The sequence below is a fragment of the Haplochromis burtoni genome, unplaced genomic scaffold (assembly GCF_018398535.1).
Source record: "Haplochromis burtoni strain Fernald_Lab_line unplaced genomic scaffold, NCSU_Asbu1 Contig_79, whole genome shotgun sequence".
In the NCBI taxonomy this organism is placed as follows: domain Eukaryota; kingdom Metazoa; phylum Chordata; class Actinopteri; order Cichliformes; family Cichlidae; genus Haplochromis; species Haplochromis burtoni.
The window spans coordinates 1363960-1385159 of NW_024582440.1; the positions used below are offsets into that span (position 1 = coordinate 1363960).

Sequence of the window (21200 nt, forward strand, 5' to 3'; positions counted from 1 at the left end):
GTACCTCTGGTGCAAATTACTGACCTCTGTCATCATTTTAGGTGGGGGAACTTGCACAATCGGTGGCTGACTAAATACTTTTTTGCCCCACTGTAGAAGGAGCTCCCCCTTGTGTATTGCGGAAATAAAAGCGTTTACAATAAAGAAAGCTGTACTATTCATTTCAATTCTAGTCAAAATGGTTCTTCTCTACGCAACGACATTATTTCCCTCGACAAACTTAAATTTCCATCTTATCTTTCAGGACGCCGTCGGAGCAAGCGGCAGGTCCGACCAACCCAGCTGATTTGCAGGACTTCTTCAACCGAATCTTTAAGGGAGGACCTCCTAATGACATGGCTGCCAATGGAAGCTTCTTCCACTCAGGTTCGCCTCATCACCCACCTGGTGCTGGAGCGCCTCCCTTCTCCCCTCCTCCAAGTCAGACAGGTTTTTACATGTCGGGAGGTCACCGGCCCGAGTCCAGCGAGACGTGGGCTGAAAGTGGCAAACCCCCCAGGAGGAGGAAGAAGGTCCGCAAACCCTTCCAGAGGTGAAGTTTGCCGACTTATTAGTGTATGAAAACAGCAACACAGGGATACAAAATATAATGGCCATGTTTGTCTCTCGCCTGCCTGTTGGCATGCCAAGATCTGAACTGGAGAAGATTCAAGGGGGTCAGATCAGCCAGAGCAGAGAGAGACTGGATCACGAAGAGGAGTCTGTCAACTGAATACAAGTATTGAAGGAGGTTCTGAAGGAGGTTGCAGTGATGGTGCTTTACCTCTTAATCCACCTTACTTTTTTTGTTGTTTTTGTCATTTTGGTCTTAAAGACGACTGTAGCCTTGGCATTGAAGTTCTTATCAGGATGCCGTAATTAAACCTTTTTCTTTTTTTAATCACGTCCTGCCAAATCCTTCACTGCATGATGTTTTCACCTGCATTTTAACACTTCAGTTCTCTCACTTTTGTTAACGTTTTATATAAAGTTAGCTTAAGAAATCGGCTTCAGGCAGAGTGACGGTTAGTAGGGTTAAAGCCGGTGTGGACTGTGGTTTCATGCATCACTGTGATCGAAAAATGAAGATACTAATCTGGCCAGCTTCACAGTCTTTAGTGTTACTGATATTAGAGGCATGTGGCTCTACTACTGAAGCTGCACATCGCCCACAACATTTCAGAAAGGAATCTAACCTAACACATCTGAGCTTAATTATTTATAAAATGGGGAGTGGTTTTAACTCACCAAAGCAGCACATTTAAGTATTTCTTTAGTGAGAAGTCATGTTGTTTTATAAGCAGGTCTAAACAACTGCTAATCTGCTTTTCCATTGAAATCAAAGGCCAAGCTGTGGTTCTGTGTCTGATTTGTAAAACAAAAAAACAGAAAGAAAAGACAAAAATATCTTAGCATGATAATTATAGAGATGCACCTCACCCCTTAAAAAGTTTGTTTTACCCTGAGCTTTCTGAAGTGGTAACGTTGCAATATGCAGATACTGCAGGATGTGTGGAAATGTAGCACAGCCACGTAGATTCACACCATGGTTCACACTGTTTAGACCACTTTCTAAAAATGTGAAAGTAACATCTCAAAGAGGAAGTAAAAAAATTGTAATTGACTTTATTAAGCTAATCGCACAACCGAACATTTAACAGCTGCTTGATTCTAAGTAAAAATGGTTCTACTTTTTGTCCATTGCAAAGTCTCTTTTTCCTTCAGCACCGTTGGACCTTATTTTGGCTATAACTGATGTAACACTAGACAATATCTCACTATTGCAAGTAATTTATTTGCCTGGTCTTTCATTCTGGACCTACTTGTTCAGTGGCAGTTTTTGAGCCAGTCGTGATGTTACAGAGCATCTTATAGCCGCCGCCCAGCTCAGGACACGTCAGATCTGATTCTAGTCCAAAGCGATTGCTCTTATGTCTGCTTGTTTCAGGGTGCGCCGTCATCTCAGCTCCTGACGGGTTTTCATAGTTGTGTCGGACGAGGTTCACGTAAACTCTAATCAGACTCTAATCGACTGATGTCCTTTTAATCCCCACGGTATTACTGTGTAAAAACAAGAAGGGGTCAGAAAAATCCCAGTTAGTTGCATTTTGTTGTTTGGTTTGTTGTTGACATGTTTCATGGTCAGAAATAACACTTTAATTTTTGTCAAAGCTTAATGGAAGAAAACCGTTGTTATTGTTTACACCTGACATGAAGATTGTGTAGTGATATGGCAATTGTATGCTATGAGGCATCTGATAAAAGCGCTTCTTTTTAACATTGACAGTTGATCACGTCCATTGAGTATGTCCATTGTTGGTGATTTTATTTTTTTCCCTTTGTGTTCATTTGCACACCCACCACTATAATAACATGAGAGGGATTTTGAACTGTCATCAGTGGTTTAGTCCAGCCAGCAAGGCTCCAGCTGCAGCTGAGTAGGAGGTGTAGCTCACTAAGCTAACAGCTCATCTACAAATCAAGATTTATTATATTATTTTTTTTTGTAGAATCTGAAAGTTAAATGAGTGACATTTGATTGCACATCCGTTACCCTCTTGACAAAGTATGTGAATGCTTTTTGTGATGCAAGGCGTGTGTTCGCCTGGAAGCTTGAAAGAAGTCTTTGTTGCAAATATAGTTTGAGCTCAAGCAGGACGATGCGTTTGCCATGTTTACTTCATGTGTCAAATAGTTTTTTTTGTTTTATGTATTTGACCAGTTTCCTGGACATGGGAGTAAATGAGTGTCTATCTAAAGTGTCCCTTCCTTTTTCTTGGTCCCAGTTGAAAACATAAATCTAGTCCTGGTTAAAGTGAGAAAATAAAAACAGATTCCAGCTTAATTGGGGATTTGCTTCAGTTCCTGTTCAGGAAACTGGATCCACAGCTGTGACCGCTTCATACTTGATTTGAGAACGTGCTGTGACGTGTGTTAAAGGTAGCAGTTCAAAGTCCAACAAGTTAAAGAGAGAGCCAACACAATGACCTTTTTTAATTATTTTTCTCCTTAAAGTTTTTTAACAGAATATGCAGAATTATTGCAAAAAATATCAGACAATCATCAGGGTTTTTTGTAGGGACTACGGAGGCGAGTTCCCTGGCTGGTTTTAAAATATCACTTTTGGGTTTCTTCCCCCCCACTCCCCCTGCCGCTTTCTCTGGTTTCCAAAATAAAGAGGATTTCCTATATGCACAATGTCTGTTCTGTTCCCTGCTTATTAAGCTTTAATTACACCTCAGATACAATGCATATCACCGTTATATCACTTTAAACATAAAGTGAGGTTACACGGCTCTGTATGGCAGACATATTGATAAGAATCTGCTGCTTGCAAGCCGGCACAGATCCCGTCTTTCTGACTGGCTTAATATTTAATTTTATTGTAAACCCACACCGAGAAGGAATCTCTGTGGGTTTTACCTCATATGGCTTTCCCACTCTCTGACCTTTACCCCTGTTATGGCTACGAAAAAGAGGGGCCTTACAAGGAATCATTTCAGAGAGGTGCAGATAACTGCATGCCACTCAACTGTAGTCTGATTCGCTCATTTATAGCCTGTTAGATATGAAATAACGATGAAAGAAGAAAAAAAAAAAAGTAGATCTCACTTGCCTCATTAAAGCAAAGAAAAATCTTGTTTTCAGAAGCGACCCTGCGATTACCATTACCTTTCCTGGAGTGTTCCTCAGCTGCCCAGCAGTGAGCACTCAAGCTCCTCGCAACTATATTAAACACTCTAAATGCAACACTTAATCAATGCATGTCTGAGCTACATCACATTTACAAATATTTAGCCTGAATGACGCATCAAAACTGATTGTTGCTCATCATCCTCCGTCTATTGCACTCAATGAACCTGAGGGGGCTATTCTAAAGAAAAAAATGATAATAACGGGGAGCCCATTCTAGAATATATAAATTCAGTGCATTTCATTAACTGATAATGGTATTACCTTTGTGGTTTTGACATAAAATAACTACCTACATGGATCTTTTGATAAATTGTCAACTACCTTAATCGCCAGCATGTTATTTTCTTCCATTTACCTGATTGATTCGTAAACATCACATTTGTTTTGCTTTCTCCTTTTTCATAACCTAAGTGCCAATTGTCCAGCAAGGATCGTGTCCCTCTTGCTTCTTTCACCCCTGTGTTTATTTTCAGTTCAAAGTTAACAGTCTGAAATAAACCTCGTTTATGTTGTATTCACTGTCAAACAAGCCAAATTAGCTCCTCTCTCTTTAAGCCAACTTTATCCTGATTGGCTGGTCCTCACAAATAGAAGGTTTGAACAGCAGGCAGGTGGAGCTTCTTTATTCTCAAGCACCAGCTTAATCAACCTTTGATGACATCATAAAGATGCCTGGAAACTAAATGTTTGGAGCTTTTAATCCAAACTTTATTTTCCTTTACAAAAGTTGGAATCGGTCTCAGCTCCATCTTTGACTTAAATTCAAACATTTGCAAATATAATTTGGCTCAGACCTGATTGTCACTTTGTGATATAAACACACACACACACACACACACACACGACTGCATAAGCATCTGGTTAAGAAGAAGACTGTATCATTTATGAATTAAGTATTTCAACCTCTACACCCATAATTTTCCTTGCCTAATATCGAAAACATGATCATATGTATAAATGCTTCAGATCGTGCCGGCTACATCTGCTCTTCCATCATCTACAGCTTGCCCTTCAGAGCTGCGATGACAGTGTTGAGCTTTGAACAGTCTCGATAAGCCACCAGGCCGCCACGGTTAGCCCAGCGGTCAGCTCCTTTGCACTCAATGTCAGGCTCATGATAGGTCAGTTCTGCTGTGTGATCCTGTCCTTCACTGGTCATCTGTAGACGCTTAGTCAAGTCCACCACCCCCCCACCGAGTGCTCGGAGCAGGGCGTGAGGAGCGCAGGAGTCCCACTTAAAGGTGCTTCCCTCTGAGAGGATGTAAACATCAGCCAGGCCCTCAATGACACACAGGATCTTGTAGCCGGCTCCAGAGGCGTACATCAGCTTGTCAGAGCTGCAGAGCAAGGCTAGCACACCTTTTACCACCTGCTTCTCACTGGAGCTCAGCACCACAGACAGCCCTCGATCCTCTCCATCTTTTGGCTGGGACACAGAGCAGATGTTAATGCCGTCCCAGGACACGCCCCAGAAATGCCTTCCCTTCCACCTGCAGAGAATCGGGAGTAAAGTGAGAATATCTTACTTTGAGGCTCAGAAGCTTCATCATGTCACACCATCACCTAAACACAGTGTGAAGTTTCCTGTGACATGCATGGCATCTGCTCAAACCCGTCAATCTGTTAATATTTAGCTTAAATCTTAATGTAAAAAAAACCCTCTGGTCACATGAGGCAAACACACAGAAAACCAGAAACAGAACTGAAGTCAATGTTGTCAAGTTAACATAAAAGCTGCAGTAGGGTGAGGTTAATATGAAATGTGTAGTTTTTCTGTAATCCTCTAATAATCTGCTGAAGAAAGTAAAAGGTAAATGTAGAAAACAACCTTCATAGAGAGGGATGGAAATCTAGGGAAGATTATGTTTATGTGGGATAGAATAAAAATGTTTAAACCTCAAACTATGCAGGTTACAGGACGGCATTTCCTGTGCATTCTGTGTGCACAGGAAACTAAAGACTCATGCATTTCCCCGTTTCTACCATCATTCTACATGAATTTTATTTTGTTGAATCGAATTCCTCTGAATTCTGCATCATGCAAGCTTTGGTGAAATTTAAAGAGGTGAGCTTTCTACAGCAATACAGCTGCTGTGGCAGGGGGAATTATAGAGATCAAATTAATTTATTGTAAGAGCCCGTAAAGATACTTTTTTTTTCTTAACTTGGGCGTTTTAATATTTACTGGCTTTTCACCTCCAGAGGTTGTTGCATAGATAATATAAAGTCCAGCAAAATGTAGCAACTTAATGTTTAACCCTGCCAAAGTGGAGATAGAAGAAGAAACATTGCTGTGACTCGAGTAATATAGTATACGTGGTGAAGTGCCAGGAGGATTGTCGACTAAGTGGATGGCACAACACGGGAGAGCTGTGTTGTGCCATCCACTTAGTCCAATCCTACCTAATCAGGCCTGAACTCGGCAGTCTATTTACACCTACAGTCCAGAGACCACTCTTTAAATGATGAGGAAGTGCACATCGCAGACAGGGAGGAACGCTGGTTTGAGCACGGAGTCAAGGAGGCCATTTATGGGTAAAGAGAACGACCATCACCAGCAACCAAAAACAACATTAACTTCCTTAGCAGGGTGTGTGAGCATGCATCGCTTTTTACTGATTACTCACTAGGGATGGGTATCGAAAACCGGTTCTTGTTGAGAACCGGTTCCCACTGTTTCAATTCCTTGGAATTGTTTGCCATTTTTGCAAACGATTCCTTTATCGATTCCAGTCGCCCCGAATGACGTCACCACGTTGCGGAGCGTCATTTACCTGGCAGGAAACATGGCGGCTCAAACGCTCAAAAGTTTGGTTATACTTATCGAGAACGGATGACAACAGGGAAACTTGCAATACTTGCAAAGTAGATATTTCATTTAAGGGAGGAAACATTACGAATATGCAAAAGCATTTGCTCACAAAACACGTGATAACCTTAAATGAATGTCGTGTTTTTAATTCCGCTCCGGACTCGTGAATCTCAACCCAGCAGCAGCGGTAACGTTTGCACGTCCTCTCCCGTTAATGTGGCAGGTAAATAATCAACTAACAGTGCATATTATGTCAGCGCGATCTGCCTTATTACAAAACCTGCCATTACTGTGCATTTAGGTGACCATGATGAGAGAGACAGACCGAGTCTGGCTCAGATGCTGGCAGCTCTCGCTGCAGTCTACCGGTAGCGTCTTCTTTCAGGCCAGGATAGACGAATGTCACCGAGCAGTGACTAAGTTTGTGGTAAAAGGCTTGCACCCATTTGCAGCAGATGCCCCCGATTTTCGGTAAGTGAATGTGTTTAATTGTAGGCAGGGACATTACTGGATATTCTTGTGTAATTGCTACAGAATAATTGATGTTATACTTTGTTATTGCTACGGAAGAATATTTATTTTATTATTTTACATTTACAATTTTTTTTCCTGGGGACCCTGTGACACCCCATTGAAGAGCCGTAGGCTGGGGATCTCTTAAGACCTCACTGTTGGGTTTGTAAGGCCATGTTACTCAATTTCTATCTTGTTCAAAGAGAAGATATAAAACAAAGTTCTAAGCTAATCGACCTTAGTGTTCTCCTTTTTAAAAAAGAATCAATAAGAGAATCGATAAAGAATCGAATCGTTAAACAGAATCGAAAATGGAATCAGAATCATGAAAATCTTATCAATACCCATCCCTATTACTCACCCCCCGCCTGCTGGATCTTTGTGGTGAAACGGCTGATTGATGACGCCCATGATGGGCTCGCCTGTGCTCCGCAGGTAAACGCCGATGAGAACCAACGCACAGTGCAGACCCGATGGAGACAAGCGGCCTTCCTCCAGCTCCTTCTCTCGGCCCTGTATGTACTGGCTGGTAGCATCTAGAGTATTTAAAAAAAAAAAAAAAAAAAAAAAGCACAATAAAGACAAACTGAGCTCCGACATGAATGCTGAATGGGATTGTGGTAAGAGGTGAGCTCTTCACCTATGGGATCGATCCAGATGCCGAGCTCAGAGGGGCTGAGGGAAACAGTCAGGCCATCAGTGTTTGCCTCGACGGTCGCCGGGTCTTGGTGGATGGCTTTAGCCAGCAGAGAAGCTGCTGTGTGGTCACCGTCAAGCACGGTGGCCAGCAACGCCGCCGTCTCCTCCTCTGTGCTACAAACCGTGACTATCACACTCTCTCCTGGTGGCAGAGACAGAGACTTTGATTACTTTACAACAAACCACTTCAAATGTTTCTACTGTGCAAGGTGCAGCCATGGTAAATATTTAGACAGCAACATATTAATGTGTTCACTATGTACTCATAGATTAAAGTAAAGATCATTTGCCAAGTGTATATTTAGCTCCTCTAGATTTTAATATGAAGGTGGGCTGATTATCATCATGGTTATTATTACACAGCACATCTTAATGCTGGATGTTATATTTATGAATCTGCACTGCTGAGACAAAAGCACAGCTGGGGCTCCCCCAGAATAATCCTGAGGCACACCTGACAAACTCATACACAGGACTCATTAGAGTGCATGGAGGATTCAAGGTGTGCACATCTGTAACAGCACAGCATTGGATCAGATTGTCCTGAAGTAGACACTGTTGCTCTTAAAATGCTTTTTAGAAACAAATATTATTATTTTTTAACAACTCGTAGACATCAGTGGTTCCAATTTTGGGAATTGTAAGGTGCCCAGCCCAGCTTTAAGTAACTCTATCTAATGTAGGGAAGGAGTTCTAGATCTGGCAGGTGAAAAGAGGCATTAGTGATGCTCAAATTAGACTACAAAAGTGCCCTAGAGCAAAAGCTGTTGTTCTTGGCCCAGGGTGTAGTGTGTTATGTGTAATATTAAGAAATTACCAAGCCCGTTTTCAAACTTGTTAGACTCCTCGCCATGAATGAATTCAGCCATGTCAGGGAACTGGACAAAAGAAAAATGACACAATTACAATGCAACATGCGGTCTGATCTTGGCCGGCTTCACAAAGACTTGTCCTTACCTGAGCGCCAACATCATGCCGGATCATCTCCTGAATCACCACATCGGCGAGCGTCTTGAAGTCTTGGACGAACTTCTTGTTCTTGTCATCTCCGGTCTTTTCTTGCACAAGGAGCTGGAAGAGGGGAGCCTCCTGCCTGCAGACCCGAGCCACGTTAGCAGCCTTTTCAGCCACCTTGAGCAGCAGCCTCAGCAGATCAGCCATGCCTGAACAGAGAAAGAAGAGCAGAGAGTTCACTGAAACCGACCAAAAGAAGGAAAGTGTGTGTACGAGTGTGGGAGAGAAAAAGAGATGAGGGCGGTCACAGCTTGCACACTAGGCTAATTATAGACTCAAAATGAAAACAGGGCACTTCTGAAAGAAGTGAGTGTGAGAGAGTGATGTGACTATGCAGCAAGTTTCAGAGATAATAAGGCCAAATCTGCAGATTACGACTTCGAAAGTATGAAACACTTAATAACAAACAACAACAACAACAAAAAACAAAAACACCACCACCACAAAAAAACAACAAAATCAACAGTCACCATCTTAGTCACAGTCTTAGGAGGGAAATACCAAAAAGCAGCAATTAGGTCTGCATTAATCACTACTCAGTGCCAATAAGACACCTTTGAATGCTATTAGTAATCTTAAACAGCAAGACAGCCTCTTTTCCGGATATGGGGAAAAAAAGCATCAGTTTAAGCTCAATTATATAAATATTTACAAATAAATATAATTGTACAGAGCTCTCCGATAAACCGCTGCCAAAAAGGTCAGCTGAGGTTTAACGAGGTACGAGCAAAGGAATACGAATGCGAAGAAAAACTAGAGTGGAATAAATGAAAGCCTACTAAACACCAGGTTAAAAACTGCCTCTTTTCCTCTCGTGTGTCCCTCTTCTCATTACCTGTGGGGGGTTTTTTTTGTTAGTGCTCCAGTCACCAAACGAGGATGTTTCCAGGAGACAAGAAGCAAAAACGAAAAAAAAAGGCGTGGACTTGGTGTAAATTACGGTTTTAAAGCTCTTAATTAACCCGTAGAACTGCCTGCTCCGGCTTCTTTACGTCAGTGCGAGTTTCCGATCGAAGAAGGGCGGACGGCACCCTCACATCTAGGCTGACAAATACAAGGTTCAGACATGCGCGCAGCTACGTGACGCACGGCGTGTAGGGTTTTCAAGGAGCGGACAACAAGTTGGGGGGGGAGCGGTGCGTTCAAGTGCAAATGTAAAACTCGAGATCATATTTCGAGAATCATAAATGCATGTCAAAACCGCAAACCAGAGTTCTACAAAGAAAATGTATTACTGTATAAATCAAAAATACGATGGATGAGCAACCTACGCTCTGACCAAGTGCTGAACAAAGAAATAAAATGAAAATAAATAAATAATGTATAATAAATCGATTTCAAATTCCAATACAAAATAAAAGTATCAATGCAATACAAGCCACAAATAAATACGAGTAAAACTAAAAAACAAAAATCTGAAATCAACACCTCAAACCGGGTCAATTTTTACAATTTAAAACTGATTCTTTCGTTTCATCCCTTGATTTTTGTCTTTTTTATTCTGGAATGACACATAAGTGAGGGTTAAGTGGCTTAAGAAAAAACAAAACAAAACAAAGAGTCCTCTGACAGTGGTCGGAAAAATCAGCCAGCGTGCAAAGACTTCGAAAGGCCTCCAGAAAACTTGAAGAATTATTGCTCAAGACCAATTTAAAAAAACTGCTCCGTGGAAGCAAAATATAAAGAAATGAGCAATGACTCAAGAATTGTTCACAGCACTGTAAGTTGTCCTTTGTGTATTTTGTACAAGTATTGTTGAAAAAGCGGTACTCAATTTGCATGTGATAGGTATTGATAATGGAGCTTTATTTAAACATCTTCTTGAGGACGTTCTTGTTTTTTTTAATGATATTTCTTAAATAATGTGAAACGAGGTTATGTTGAATCCAGGTCATTAGAAATGAAGTGAAACTACACTGTTTATGAACATAAAATGCTTCCGTTTTAAATTAATATTTTTATATTACTGACTAATTCGCTGAGTGTATTCAACATGTGAATAATCTGGACCTTGCTTTTTCTTCCAGGAGGTACAAGGGTGGAAAATCATACTGATATACTAATTATACTAATATACTGATAGGAAAAGCATTTTGTACATTTCCAGACCATATTCGCTACAATATAATGCAATTTATTGATTAAGCCCCAGCAATGCCCCCAGTAATCATGTCTAATTTATAAGAAACTCGCCCCCACCACCCCATCTGCCTTTGTGGAGCACATTAGTTCTCTGTCATGCTTTTTTTTTTATGCTGTATCGTATAGCCATATTCTTACTGTAATGAAATGGATTTCCATTTGAACTCTTTAGAGCTCCTTTAATGGGAAGGCACAGGCAATTCCAGCATCTCTTCCTGTTAAGACCCCAAACACAGTACTGAGTTAAGAATACAACTGAAGCTCTTACTGTACTATCTCCATGTGACACGTATGGCAGTTCACTGGGATCGGTTTTTCACAACTGCTTTAGAGCCTTAAGACAAATGCAAATAGTTGCATCTGTAAATTAGATTACATCACATAAAGCAACTGAATTCTCTCTTTTGCATAAGGACAAAATCTTGCTTGGTGACTAATAATTATTTACTCTTATCAGACACTGTCAGATATTACTGGCCTTCATTTGAGCTCAAAGAAATCTCACTGAGATGCAGATCTGCAGATATTTAACACTTTTAAAGTCTCTTGTAGTTCTTGACTTTCTGTTACTTGTGACCTCATGGTTCTCAGCAAAGTATCCATTATGTGCTCATCTGAGGTTAGCCTTCATTTAAGCCTCATGTTAAGCTTTTAAGTGCTGAAATAAATAAATAAAAATGCATACAGTATATTGCTCACATAAAGACTACTGCACACACACTTTACAGGCAAATGGTTCTTGGTTGAAGCTTTGACCACTAGGATCCATTAGTTGTGCATTACATGGTGAGTGTGAGACGATTGATCAATACAGTTTAGTGTGCGAGGTAATTTGAGCGAGGCAGAGAAGTCGCAGCTCGAAAAGCCTTCAGTCACACTGAAGATCCCTGGAAGACAGAGGAGGTTCTACAGATGGAGGTAAGAAAGACAAAATGCTCCCTATGCAAAACAGATTTTTCTTTAAATGTTGTCCTACAAGATCAGGATACAAATATGCTGTTATTAATGCATGCTTATAGTGTATTTAATGAAGAAAATCCAACAGATGGACAATTAACTTCTTTGTGTGGCGAGACAAAAGAACGGGAACTGATTCAAATTGTTTGTCTCAGGCCACAAAGGATGCTATGTCAGACCTGGAGAGCAGCATGATCACTATTATCCAAACTTTCCACCAATACTCGGGTCAGAAGTGCAATCTGAAGAAAGCAGACCTTAAAGAACTTATCAACAATGAGATGAATAATTTCATAGTGGTAAGATATCTTCTGCAAAGCGGGTGTGTTTATGACACATAATTAGAACAACAATAATAAGCATGCATCAATTTGTTGGCACGCAGCACAGTGTGTATTTAAACAAGAAAAAAACTGCACAGAATTTCACAAACATTATTGATGAATTTAAAATTTATATGAGCAAAGCATGTACAACTGACTAAGGTTGCTTGGGGCTATAGTGGATTTTTATTTGCTTCCTTTTCGAGCATTGACATGCTGCACAGCTGAGTCTCAGAGATATTAAAAATATATTAGATAACTAACAATTTTCCTTCTATTCCGGTGTAATTAAGATTTAAGCCTAGTAGAGTTAGTGGTGATGCTACAGATTTATCAGTGTTATTAAATACCATACCATACCACCTTTATTTATAAAGCACTTTAACATAAAACCAGAGTTCACAAAGTGCTGTACATGCTAAAAGCAAATTAAAATGAGATAAGATAAAATAAATAACTAAAAAACTAAAATAAATTAAAACATGTCAAAACAAATTGAGTCAACCCCTCTAATCAATGCCAAAGGCTTCAGCGAATAAATATGTTTTAAGAAGACTTTTAAATTTAGAGAGAGAAGAGGCCTGCCTAACATGCAAGGGTAGATCATTCCACAACTTTGGAGCAACTACAGCAAAAGCACGATCACCTTTAGATTTATACTTAGTTTTTGGTACCTTAAGGAGCTGCTGATTGGCGGACCTAAGGGAACGGGGAGGTGTATATGGTTGTAGTAGCTCCGAGAGGTAGGGGGGGGGGGGCAGGCCATTAAGAGATTTAAAAGCAAATAAGAGAATTTTAAAAACAATCCTAAAATGTACAGGTAGCCAGTGGAGTGAAATTAAAATATACTGTCCATTTACTACTAATGATGAACTTTAATGCAATTTTCCTGCTAAACAGAAAATCAAGGAGAAGGACACACTGGATAAACTCTTCGCTGACCTTGACCAGAACGGAGATTTGGAGATCGACTTCAAAGAGTTCATTGCCCTCATCGCCATGGTCACCTCTGCTTGCAATGAACTGTTTATTCCAAAGCAACAGAAATAGTTTGCATGCACATGAATTACTCTTTTAAAGAAAGTATGTTTTGTTTTTTGTGAGACTGGGAGACTCTTATTAGTCATGCAGTTTGATACTTTTTGTTAGTATGGAAATGTTTGCTGAATACACTTGCCAGTCACTTTATTAGGTACACCTATTCAGCTGCTCATTAACACAAATATCTAATAAGCCAATCACAAGGCAGCATCTCAACAGATTTAAATATGTAGACATTGACCTTTTAAGTTCTGTCAGAGAAGAATGGCCAGATTGATTTGCGCTAACAGGAAGGCAGCAGTAACTCCCTCTTTACAACCAAAGCATAGCATCTCTCAAGGCACAAAATGAAACCTCAAACCTTGAAGCAGATAAACTACAGCAGCAGACGACTACTCCTATCAGCTGAGGCCACAATGGAAGACTGAAAAATGTTGCCTGATCTGATGAGAGTAGATTTCAACTGTGACATTTGGACGGTAGAGTCCGAATGTGATGTAAGCAAGATGAACTTTTAGATCTATGGATCCTGCAGTTCAGGCTGGTGGTGGTGAAATAGTGTGGGGGATATTTTTTGGCACAGTTTTGGCTATTTAGTACCAATTGGGTTTAAACACTACAGCTTACCAGTGTATTGTTGCCGAACCTGTCGATCCCTTTATGACTGCTGTGTACCCATCTCCTGATGGCTGCTTGTAGGAGGAAAACAAAATGTCATAAAGTGCAGATTGTCTCAGACTAGAATCTTGAACATGAGTTCAGTGTCCTCAAAAGGCCTCCACAGTCACCCGACCTCAATCCACCTTTGGGATGTGGTGGAACACAAAATTTGCATCATAGATGTGCAGCCAACAAATCTGCAGCAACTGTGTGGCACTATCATATCAATATCTCTGAGGCATGTTTCCAGCACCTTGTTGAATCTGTTTCAAAGAATTAATGTAGTAATGAAGGCAAAAGAGGGTCCAAACGGACACCACCAATGTATACCTAATAAAATGACTGGTGAGTTTCTAATATAGCATGTGTGGAATATGTATTTGAGAAACAAAAATATATAAACGTATGATACTTCCACATATTTGTCTGTCATTACTAAACATTTATGCTCATCTGACAGAATCGATAAACTACAGCAGTACTGAGACATGTTTAACAGATGCTGCTTCACAACATGCCCTCTGAAGCAAGGACGTCTTTTTTTTTGTTTTGATTACACACTCCTCTCTCTCCCCTTGTGAGGAGTCAAAAAGGTGAGGAAAGGAAACGAGGATACACAAACTGAGAAATAGGAGGAAAGGCCAAGCTGACTGGTTCCATCTTTTAGAAAGACAAATAACAGACGTGTGTACATGTAATGCAGTCCAGCTAAGAAAATTAACACCTATACTACTTGTTGAGTAGTATAGGCACAGCTGTACCTGACAGCCCAACATCTGTGGGTCTAAACTGCTGAAAGCTTTCTTTTCCTTTGTACGGTGCAGACTGACTCATACTGAACTGGCTGTTTTGATAGCAACCAAACAGCGACCTCTTGTGGCCCAAATAGTTTTTAAATGAGTTTTATTTATTTATTTATTTTTTAAAACCCAAGTTGCACACCAGTCGTAGGACATCTTTCACAGCTCAAACAAATGCAGGATTTCAGAATCATGTTAACGATGGATTATTGTCCATGTGGAGATTCACCGCCTCAGATGGGTTTCCATAAACTCTAGGATCCTCTTCCAGGAATCCTCTTGAGCAGCAGTGTGGGGTGCGGGGTGACCTCCCCACAGAGTGAATACTGCAGGGAAGAAAAACAAACAAACAAAAACAACCAACTGCAAATTTATTTACCATTATATATTGTATTCTTAATAAAATACAATGAGAGGAAAACTTAAGCTCACATTTCTCTGGTTTGGCTCTCCATAGAGACACTCTTGCACACGGTGCGTAGTGTGGCTCGATCAGGTGACCGGCACCGGGATATGACAAACGGGTAAACAGCTGGGATTTACTTGCAGACCTCAGGGCCTCCTCAATCTGATGACCAGTGATCAGAGTAAACAATGAAACAGTGTGCAGTCAGTCCACACAGACAATATACAAAACTGCATTCAGGTGACTATAAATGACTGTTGTATTCTTAGAGTGTTTTAATACATTTCAGTAGACGTCAAGAGTCTCTAAATAATATATACAGGACAACATAACATTTAAAATGTAATCTGTAATTGTAATTAAAGTAAAATAAGTTAATTTACCACATCTGCATTCTCTGTGCTTGCAGCACACAGATCGTCTTCACCCACTATGTACATGAGAGGACAGGTGATGTTCTTTACCTACAAAAAGAAAATAAGAGAAAAAAAAAAAATCAATAATATAGAGCAGAGATTACTGAGCTCTATACACATGTGCTTCTCTATGCATGTGTGATGGGCAGAGAAGAACCTTCTGTTTGTTCTCAGGGGGCAGATTATCCGGCAGAGAGACATGTCTGAAACTCACACGGCCTCGATCATCGAGCTCCCAATGTTTCTGGTCACTTAAAGAGCAGAACAGGACAGAGATGGTACTGTTTGTTAACATCTACTCGTGAAAATCTTAAAAACAGCAATTACTATGTCCAGTGTTGGGAAGGTTACTTTTAAAATGTATTCCATTACAGAATACAGAATACATGCCCCAAAATGTATTCTGTAACGTATTCCGTTACGTTACTTAATGACAGTAACGTATTCTGAATACTTTGGATTACTTAATATATTATCATGCTTTTTACAACAACGTGAATGTACTATTGCTGTGTGATTTATTACTATTACTGAAGGTCGCGACTCCGAACTGTAGTAAAGGGACCTCTGACTAATATGGCGGGGTCCCTGTCGGTTTGTAGACGAAAAATAGCTTTACTTTGTTGTGTGGGTCAACTTTTCTTGCGAGAGACAGAGAGAGGCGTTGAAAGGCTGCTCCAACGGAACTTATTGTTTTTGGAGGAAAACATGAACACGGTGTACAGTCGAGTCTTAATAGCTTACTTACAACTGGGCTTGTCAGGCACTCTTCTTGGCTGCAGTGGTTATTATTGTATTTACATGCTTCCAGCTCCCGTTTTTCCTCGATGACAACTCGTACCTTTCCACTCCCCTTTTTCTCCCTCCTCGCGCTCACAGACCCATAACATGTATGGCAGTCCATTCTCCCTGCAACACGGACTACACTGCCCATGATGCTACATTCTTTAGAGCTATGCTTGTAGCATTCTGCCTGTTAGCTTAGCACAACAACAACAACAACGAAAAGGCGCTCTCTCACCCAGGAAACACACAGTCGCAGAGAGAGAGAGAGCGTCGCCCTGTAACCATGGCAACCGTAACGCTGCCGCCTGGAACAACAGAACAGCTGTCAAACAAAACCCAAACAGTCCTGACCCGCGACAATATGAAACAGGAAAGTACCGCAGTGTAATCCATTTATTTCAACAAAGCAACTGTATTCTGAATACCACCTTTTTAAACGGTAACTGTAACAGAATACAGTTACTCATATTTTGTATTTTAAATACGTAACGGCGGTACATGTATTCCGTTACTCCCCAACACTGACTATGTCAGCCCTGGAGTAGACGGAGGACCCTGAACTAGATAAAAGTCCAGGTTACAATTATGTTTTTGGACCACAATATACTTTTGTAAGGTACATCACCACACTGGAGTTTAAAGACTCAATATGATTGAAGTTAAGACTTTCAAGTAGAATTCATTAGGTTTTACGAGAGCATTTCATTAACTGTTGCAAAATCAAAACAAATTTATGAGAGAGGTAGCAAAAACCTGCAGCTAAAGTGCATCACAGAATTATTTCCATGGTTAAAAAAAAAGAACTTCACAACACCTAACCAAGTCAAGATCACTCGACAGATACAGTCGTATCACCGTTAATGCGTGCAATCAGCAGATGGCTTTTATGGGTCAAGATTATTCTGTACCAGAATGACTGGGAAAGAGAAGCATGGCAAGGAAAAGGAAAAAGGTCTTGAAATTAAGCACAACATATCATCTGTAATTAAATGTTACCCAGGTCTGACACACTCCACACACCCAATAAAGAGTTTGTTGGGTGCTTGTTAGTTTGTTGCCACAGCAAAGCCAAATTAGTTTAACTGATTTCAAATGATTGTCAATAAATACCCCACAAACGTAGCAGAGTAATTTTCCTAATATGAGCCCTTTCCTAACATTTGAGACACAGCGCTGCTATCAAATTCAAACAGACTTCATATTTTTCTCAGTTTAGAGATTTTCTTTGCTCCATTGCGACTAAAGTAGGAGTTTATGAAATGTGCAAATCACTGCACCAACTGTTTTGGAATTGGGGCTGTATATTGCACTTAAAGCATACTGTAAACACATAATTTCACTGAAACTTAACATAACCTTGCCCCAATCAGGTTCACCATAAGTTACCACCATGATTTATCCAGATTAAAAGAGAGCCACAAAGTAAACTATTAAAATCAGTCCTTATGTTTAAAATGTGTTAGACTGCCCATCTTAATGTGGGATTTTGTTGAAAATCCACTGGAGAGGTGTACAGAGGCCATGCTATCACAATAAAAAGCATCACTGTCCAGAAATCAAAACCAACATTAAAATAAGAAATATCTATAAGTACTCTGTACTTATAAGTGACACCAGAAGTGAACGGTTCAAATAGACTGGATAAATCATCATCATCATCTCAGAGTAGAATCTAAAGTAACCAGCCATTACCTCTCAATCGTTTTGGTCTTGCCATCTTCATCTAACAGCGGGCTTCCTACTGGCCCGTTAATACAAATCAAACATGATGGCTGGAAAGGGGAACAAATGAATGTTAACGTCATTCATAATTGCCTGTCTATCAGATTTGTATTTTTCATATGCAAATAACAATGTGATGATCATACGGCAGATTTCAAAACAGGTGAGTTTGGGACGCACTTTAACACCAATCCTAGTGGCGATGCGAAGGGTCAGACAGACTCCAAAGGAGAGGCCAATGACCCCAATTCTGTCTGCATCGACCTGACAGTGATCTTGAAGTAGCTGGAAGGCTGACTGACCAAACAAAACATTTTAAGAGAGTGACAAAAACATTACAAACAAATACAAGGCTGTTAGGTTAAATCCAGTGCTTATACACTGAAACTCGGACAAAGTTATCCTACTTTGAAATACAAATCGCCAACACTCATTATGTCTGGTGGTCCAGGTAAGTCTTTGTGCCCCATGTAGGCAACAGAAAGACTCGCGAATCCCCTGGAGGCAAAAAGTGCAGAGCGGTACTCCGACTGTCCTCCACCCATTCCTCACAGATCCAGCATAGCAGGAAAAGGGCCCGGGCCAGCAGGAAATCAGCATGTGAAGTTCAGTGACTGCTGACTAAGGCACTGCCAATAAATGCCACTTCAGTGAACGCTCACCAGGGGGTAAGAATAATGTTCCTACAATTTTGTTCTGACGAATCTCTATTCTCCTCACTCCTGGCGCCATGTACCAGCGCTCAACGGTTACAGCTGCCAGGTCAGTGCTCTGCCCCTCACTGGGTGAAGTGTGGCCCTCCAGTAAGGAGATGTTCACTATGTATGGTGTCTCCACGTTTCTTTTCCTAAGCCTGTGATCAGCATTTATATTTACACAGAGAAAGGAGCAGTCAGTGAAGCCAGAAATGTAGAATGAATGAAAGAATCCTTTAGCCTAAATAAGAACCTCCAACTGAATGATCGCTGGTCACTATTCAGGTAAGAACAGAGACAAAAATAAAATGAAACACTGCCTGCATAAAAGCCTGGTTAATATCTCTTCACACAATCTTTACTGTCTCCTTGTTAAAACGGAGTCTGATTATTTTCTTTCTACAATATAAAGTGCCTTGAAGCTACTGTTGATAAGAAATGGCGTGCACGATATAAATAAAATAAAATTGAACTGAAGTGAAGTGAATTAATATAACATGACTGCCACAGGATGTCTCCACAGTAAACACATTAAATATTAACCTGTGACTTTTATCAATAATTACTTGCAGCTTGCAGATTAAAATGACAAACACTTTGTTCAATTTAATTTCAGCATGTTTGTTTTTTGCTCCATTTTGTATTTAAATACAATAAAAAAGTCAAACCCTGCCACTGGCACAGTGAGCATCTTAACATTATTGCCCTGCTTATATGTCCCACATGCCAGCTGCTTTTATTTATGTGGACATCTATATATTACAGAAACTGTCTACTATGTCACCCAACAGCACTTAAGAGTATTTCACTCACAGTTGATGCTCCTGCTCGCATTTGTTGTATAATGAGCAAACACCTCCCACAGATCTCCCTCCTCACTGTGCATTTGTGCGCATACTGTGACAGGATAATTTTGAGACAGGAAACGCCCTTTAATGCTGATCTGTTCATCTATGAGCGCACGAACAGGAGCGGCTGACAGCAAAGGGCTTTGTCTAAAGCTGCTCTTCCTCCGAACTTCACCTGTTAAAAAACAAACAAACATATATATACACACACATACAAATTAAACCGAGAACTTCTGATACAGACACTCTTCAGGCATGTACAGATAAAAAAAATGATACTGATCATCTTTGATATTTAAAAAAAAAAAAGAGAGACCCTCAAATATTATTCTTACCAACAGCACGCTGAAGCCCGGGCAGTTTCCCACGCACACTGATGCACGACATCATCCTCTTTTCTATGAGCTGCCATATTCTTGTCACACTCATATGTGCCCTAAACATTATGGTCTTTCTTGACACTATAAACACAAAGTAAATATCAAATACTAAAACACTTAAAATCAAAGTAAAGGGTTAAATATCAATAACTACAACTAATCCAAGGTTGGACAGCATGCTCTGCTGTCAGGTTCTGTCTAAGACTTGCTCTTGTGTTAGAGATTAACCTTAGACCTTTGTCCTTTTCACATGTGTACTGTATTTTTTTTTTAAAAAAAACAAAGAACTGCAAAGCTTTGTAACTTGGATTTCTTTTAAGTCTGCCTTACTAATGTGAATTAATAATGCTGTTACAATTACTGTTTAACTTGAGTTCTGAATTCATGATCAGAATCATCCACCATACGTTCAGGTTTCACCCACATGTGACTATTTCCCGTGAGCGTCAAGCTAGTCTTGATCCACCCATCACTTCTATACATTTTCTAAGGAAAACTGGGAAATAGGTGCAGTGATTTACTAAAACATGCAAACTTACACAGAAATATGAAGCAAAAGCTGAGTTTATACCAATCTAACGAGCGTGAACGTCAATATTCTCCAACACAGTCATTTCTTGAAGTAGTCTTCAGGAATAGTTCTCCAGGCTTCTTGAAGGACATGCAAAGCTCCTCTTTGGATATTGGCTGCCTTTGGAGGCTAATCCATGACTGCTACATTGTGTTTTCTTTCCATCTGTGTTTTTACTGAACTGGCAGTGGATTTGTGATCACTGCTGAAAAATGTAGCTGTTGCCAATCACATGCTTTCTGACTGGCTAAGACTGACAGCACATTTCGACATTCATAATTCCTTCAATTTTAACAAGTTCTCCCCACCCCTTCCTGAAATTCATCCCTAAACCACGACATAGTCCCCAGCTTGTTTTACAGATGACTGCAGACACTCGCTGTTGTACCGCTCTCTTGACCTCCTCTAACAATTTGAACCAAAATTTAAAAGCTGGATTGAAATAAAATATAAAAAGTGGGCTGGCTCGAGATTTTTGCACAGTACTGTATCTTAACCTGATAACGCCATACTCAGATGTGTTAATGGAAGCAGATTTTTTTTAAATGAATCGTATAAAACTGAATCCAATTTAACAGAGTATAGAGTACATGTGCACAATATTAAGGTACAAAGCCTCAATTTTCACCAGAGGGGGAAAATGCTAAATTATACTTTTTCGCTGTGTTTAATAATTATTTTAGCATAAAGTATGAATCTGCAAAAAAAAAAAAAAAATAAATAAATAAATAAATAAATAA

The 21200-nt window shown here is 40.1% G+C and overlaps 4 protein-coding genes across 5 annotated transcripts in view; 2 read left to right on the top strand and 2 right to left on the bottom strand.

The window, feature by feature from the left end:
- Positions 1-880, top strand: part of dnajc14 (DnaJ (Hsp40) homolog, subfamily C, member 14) — a 6789-nt gene extending 5909 nt beyond the window's left edge. Inside the window, exon 7 of the mRNA XM_042222064.1 lies at positions 245-880. Coding sequence (XP_042077998.1) covers positions 245-536 — 292 coding nt within the window. The 3' untranslated portion in view covers positions 537-880. The remainder of the gene's footprint in view (positions 1-244) is intronic.
- A 2625-nt stretch (positions 881-3505) lies between these two features.
- On the bottom strand, positions 3506-9797 carry inpp1 (inositol polyphosphate-1-phosphatase). The gene is made up of 6 exons (XM_005924739.3): positions 9549-9797; positions 8657-8862; positions 8517-8577; positions 7641-7841; positions 7362-7536; positions 3506-5165 (listed from the first exon to the last, which is right to left on the bottom strand). The coding sequence occupies exons 2-6, from the start codon at positions 8858-8860 to the stop codon at positions 4673-4675; spliced, it is 1134 nt and encodes a 377-aa protein (XP_005924801.1). The 5' UTR covers positions 8861-8862; positions 9549-9797; the 3' UTR covers positions 3506-4672.
- A 1709-nt stretch (positions 9798-11506) lies between these two features.
- On the top strand, positions 11507-14248 carry LOC102308262 (protein S100-B-like). Its single transcript, XM_005924737.2, has 3 exons — positions 11507-11773; positions 11968-12111; positions 13036-14248. The coding sequence occupies exons 1-3, from the start codon at positions 11768-11770 to the stop codon at positions 13183-13185; spliced, it is 300 nt and encodes a 99-aa protein (XP_005924799.1). The 5' UTR covers positions 11507-11767; the 3' UTR covers positions 13186-14248.
- A 522-nt stretch (positions 14249-14770) lies between these two features.
- On the bottom strand, positions 14771-16246 carry LOC102307951 (acyl-coenzyme A amino acid N-acyltransferase 2-like). Of its 2 annotated transcripts, XR_006054540.1 has the most exons (5): positions 16207-16246; positions 15616-15709; positions 15426-15506; positions 15069-15204; positions 14771-14962 (listed from the first exon to the last, which is right to left on the bottom strand). XR_006054540.1 is itself a non-coding variant. In XM_005924736.2 (4 exons), exons 1-4 carry the CDS (start codon positions 15751-15753, stop codon positions 14862-14864), a joined length of 456 nt encoding a protein of 151 aa, XP_005924798.2. In that variant the 5' UTR covers positions 15754-15755; the 3' UTR covers positions 14771-14861. The 2 variants fall into 2 exon arrangements, 1 of the variants encoding a protein (XP_005924798.2); XM_005924736.2 differs by lacking the exon at positions 16207-16246 and having other exon boundaries at positions 15616-15755.
- Between the last annotated feature and the right edge of the window lie 4954 nt (positions 16247-21200).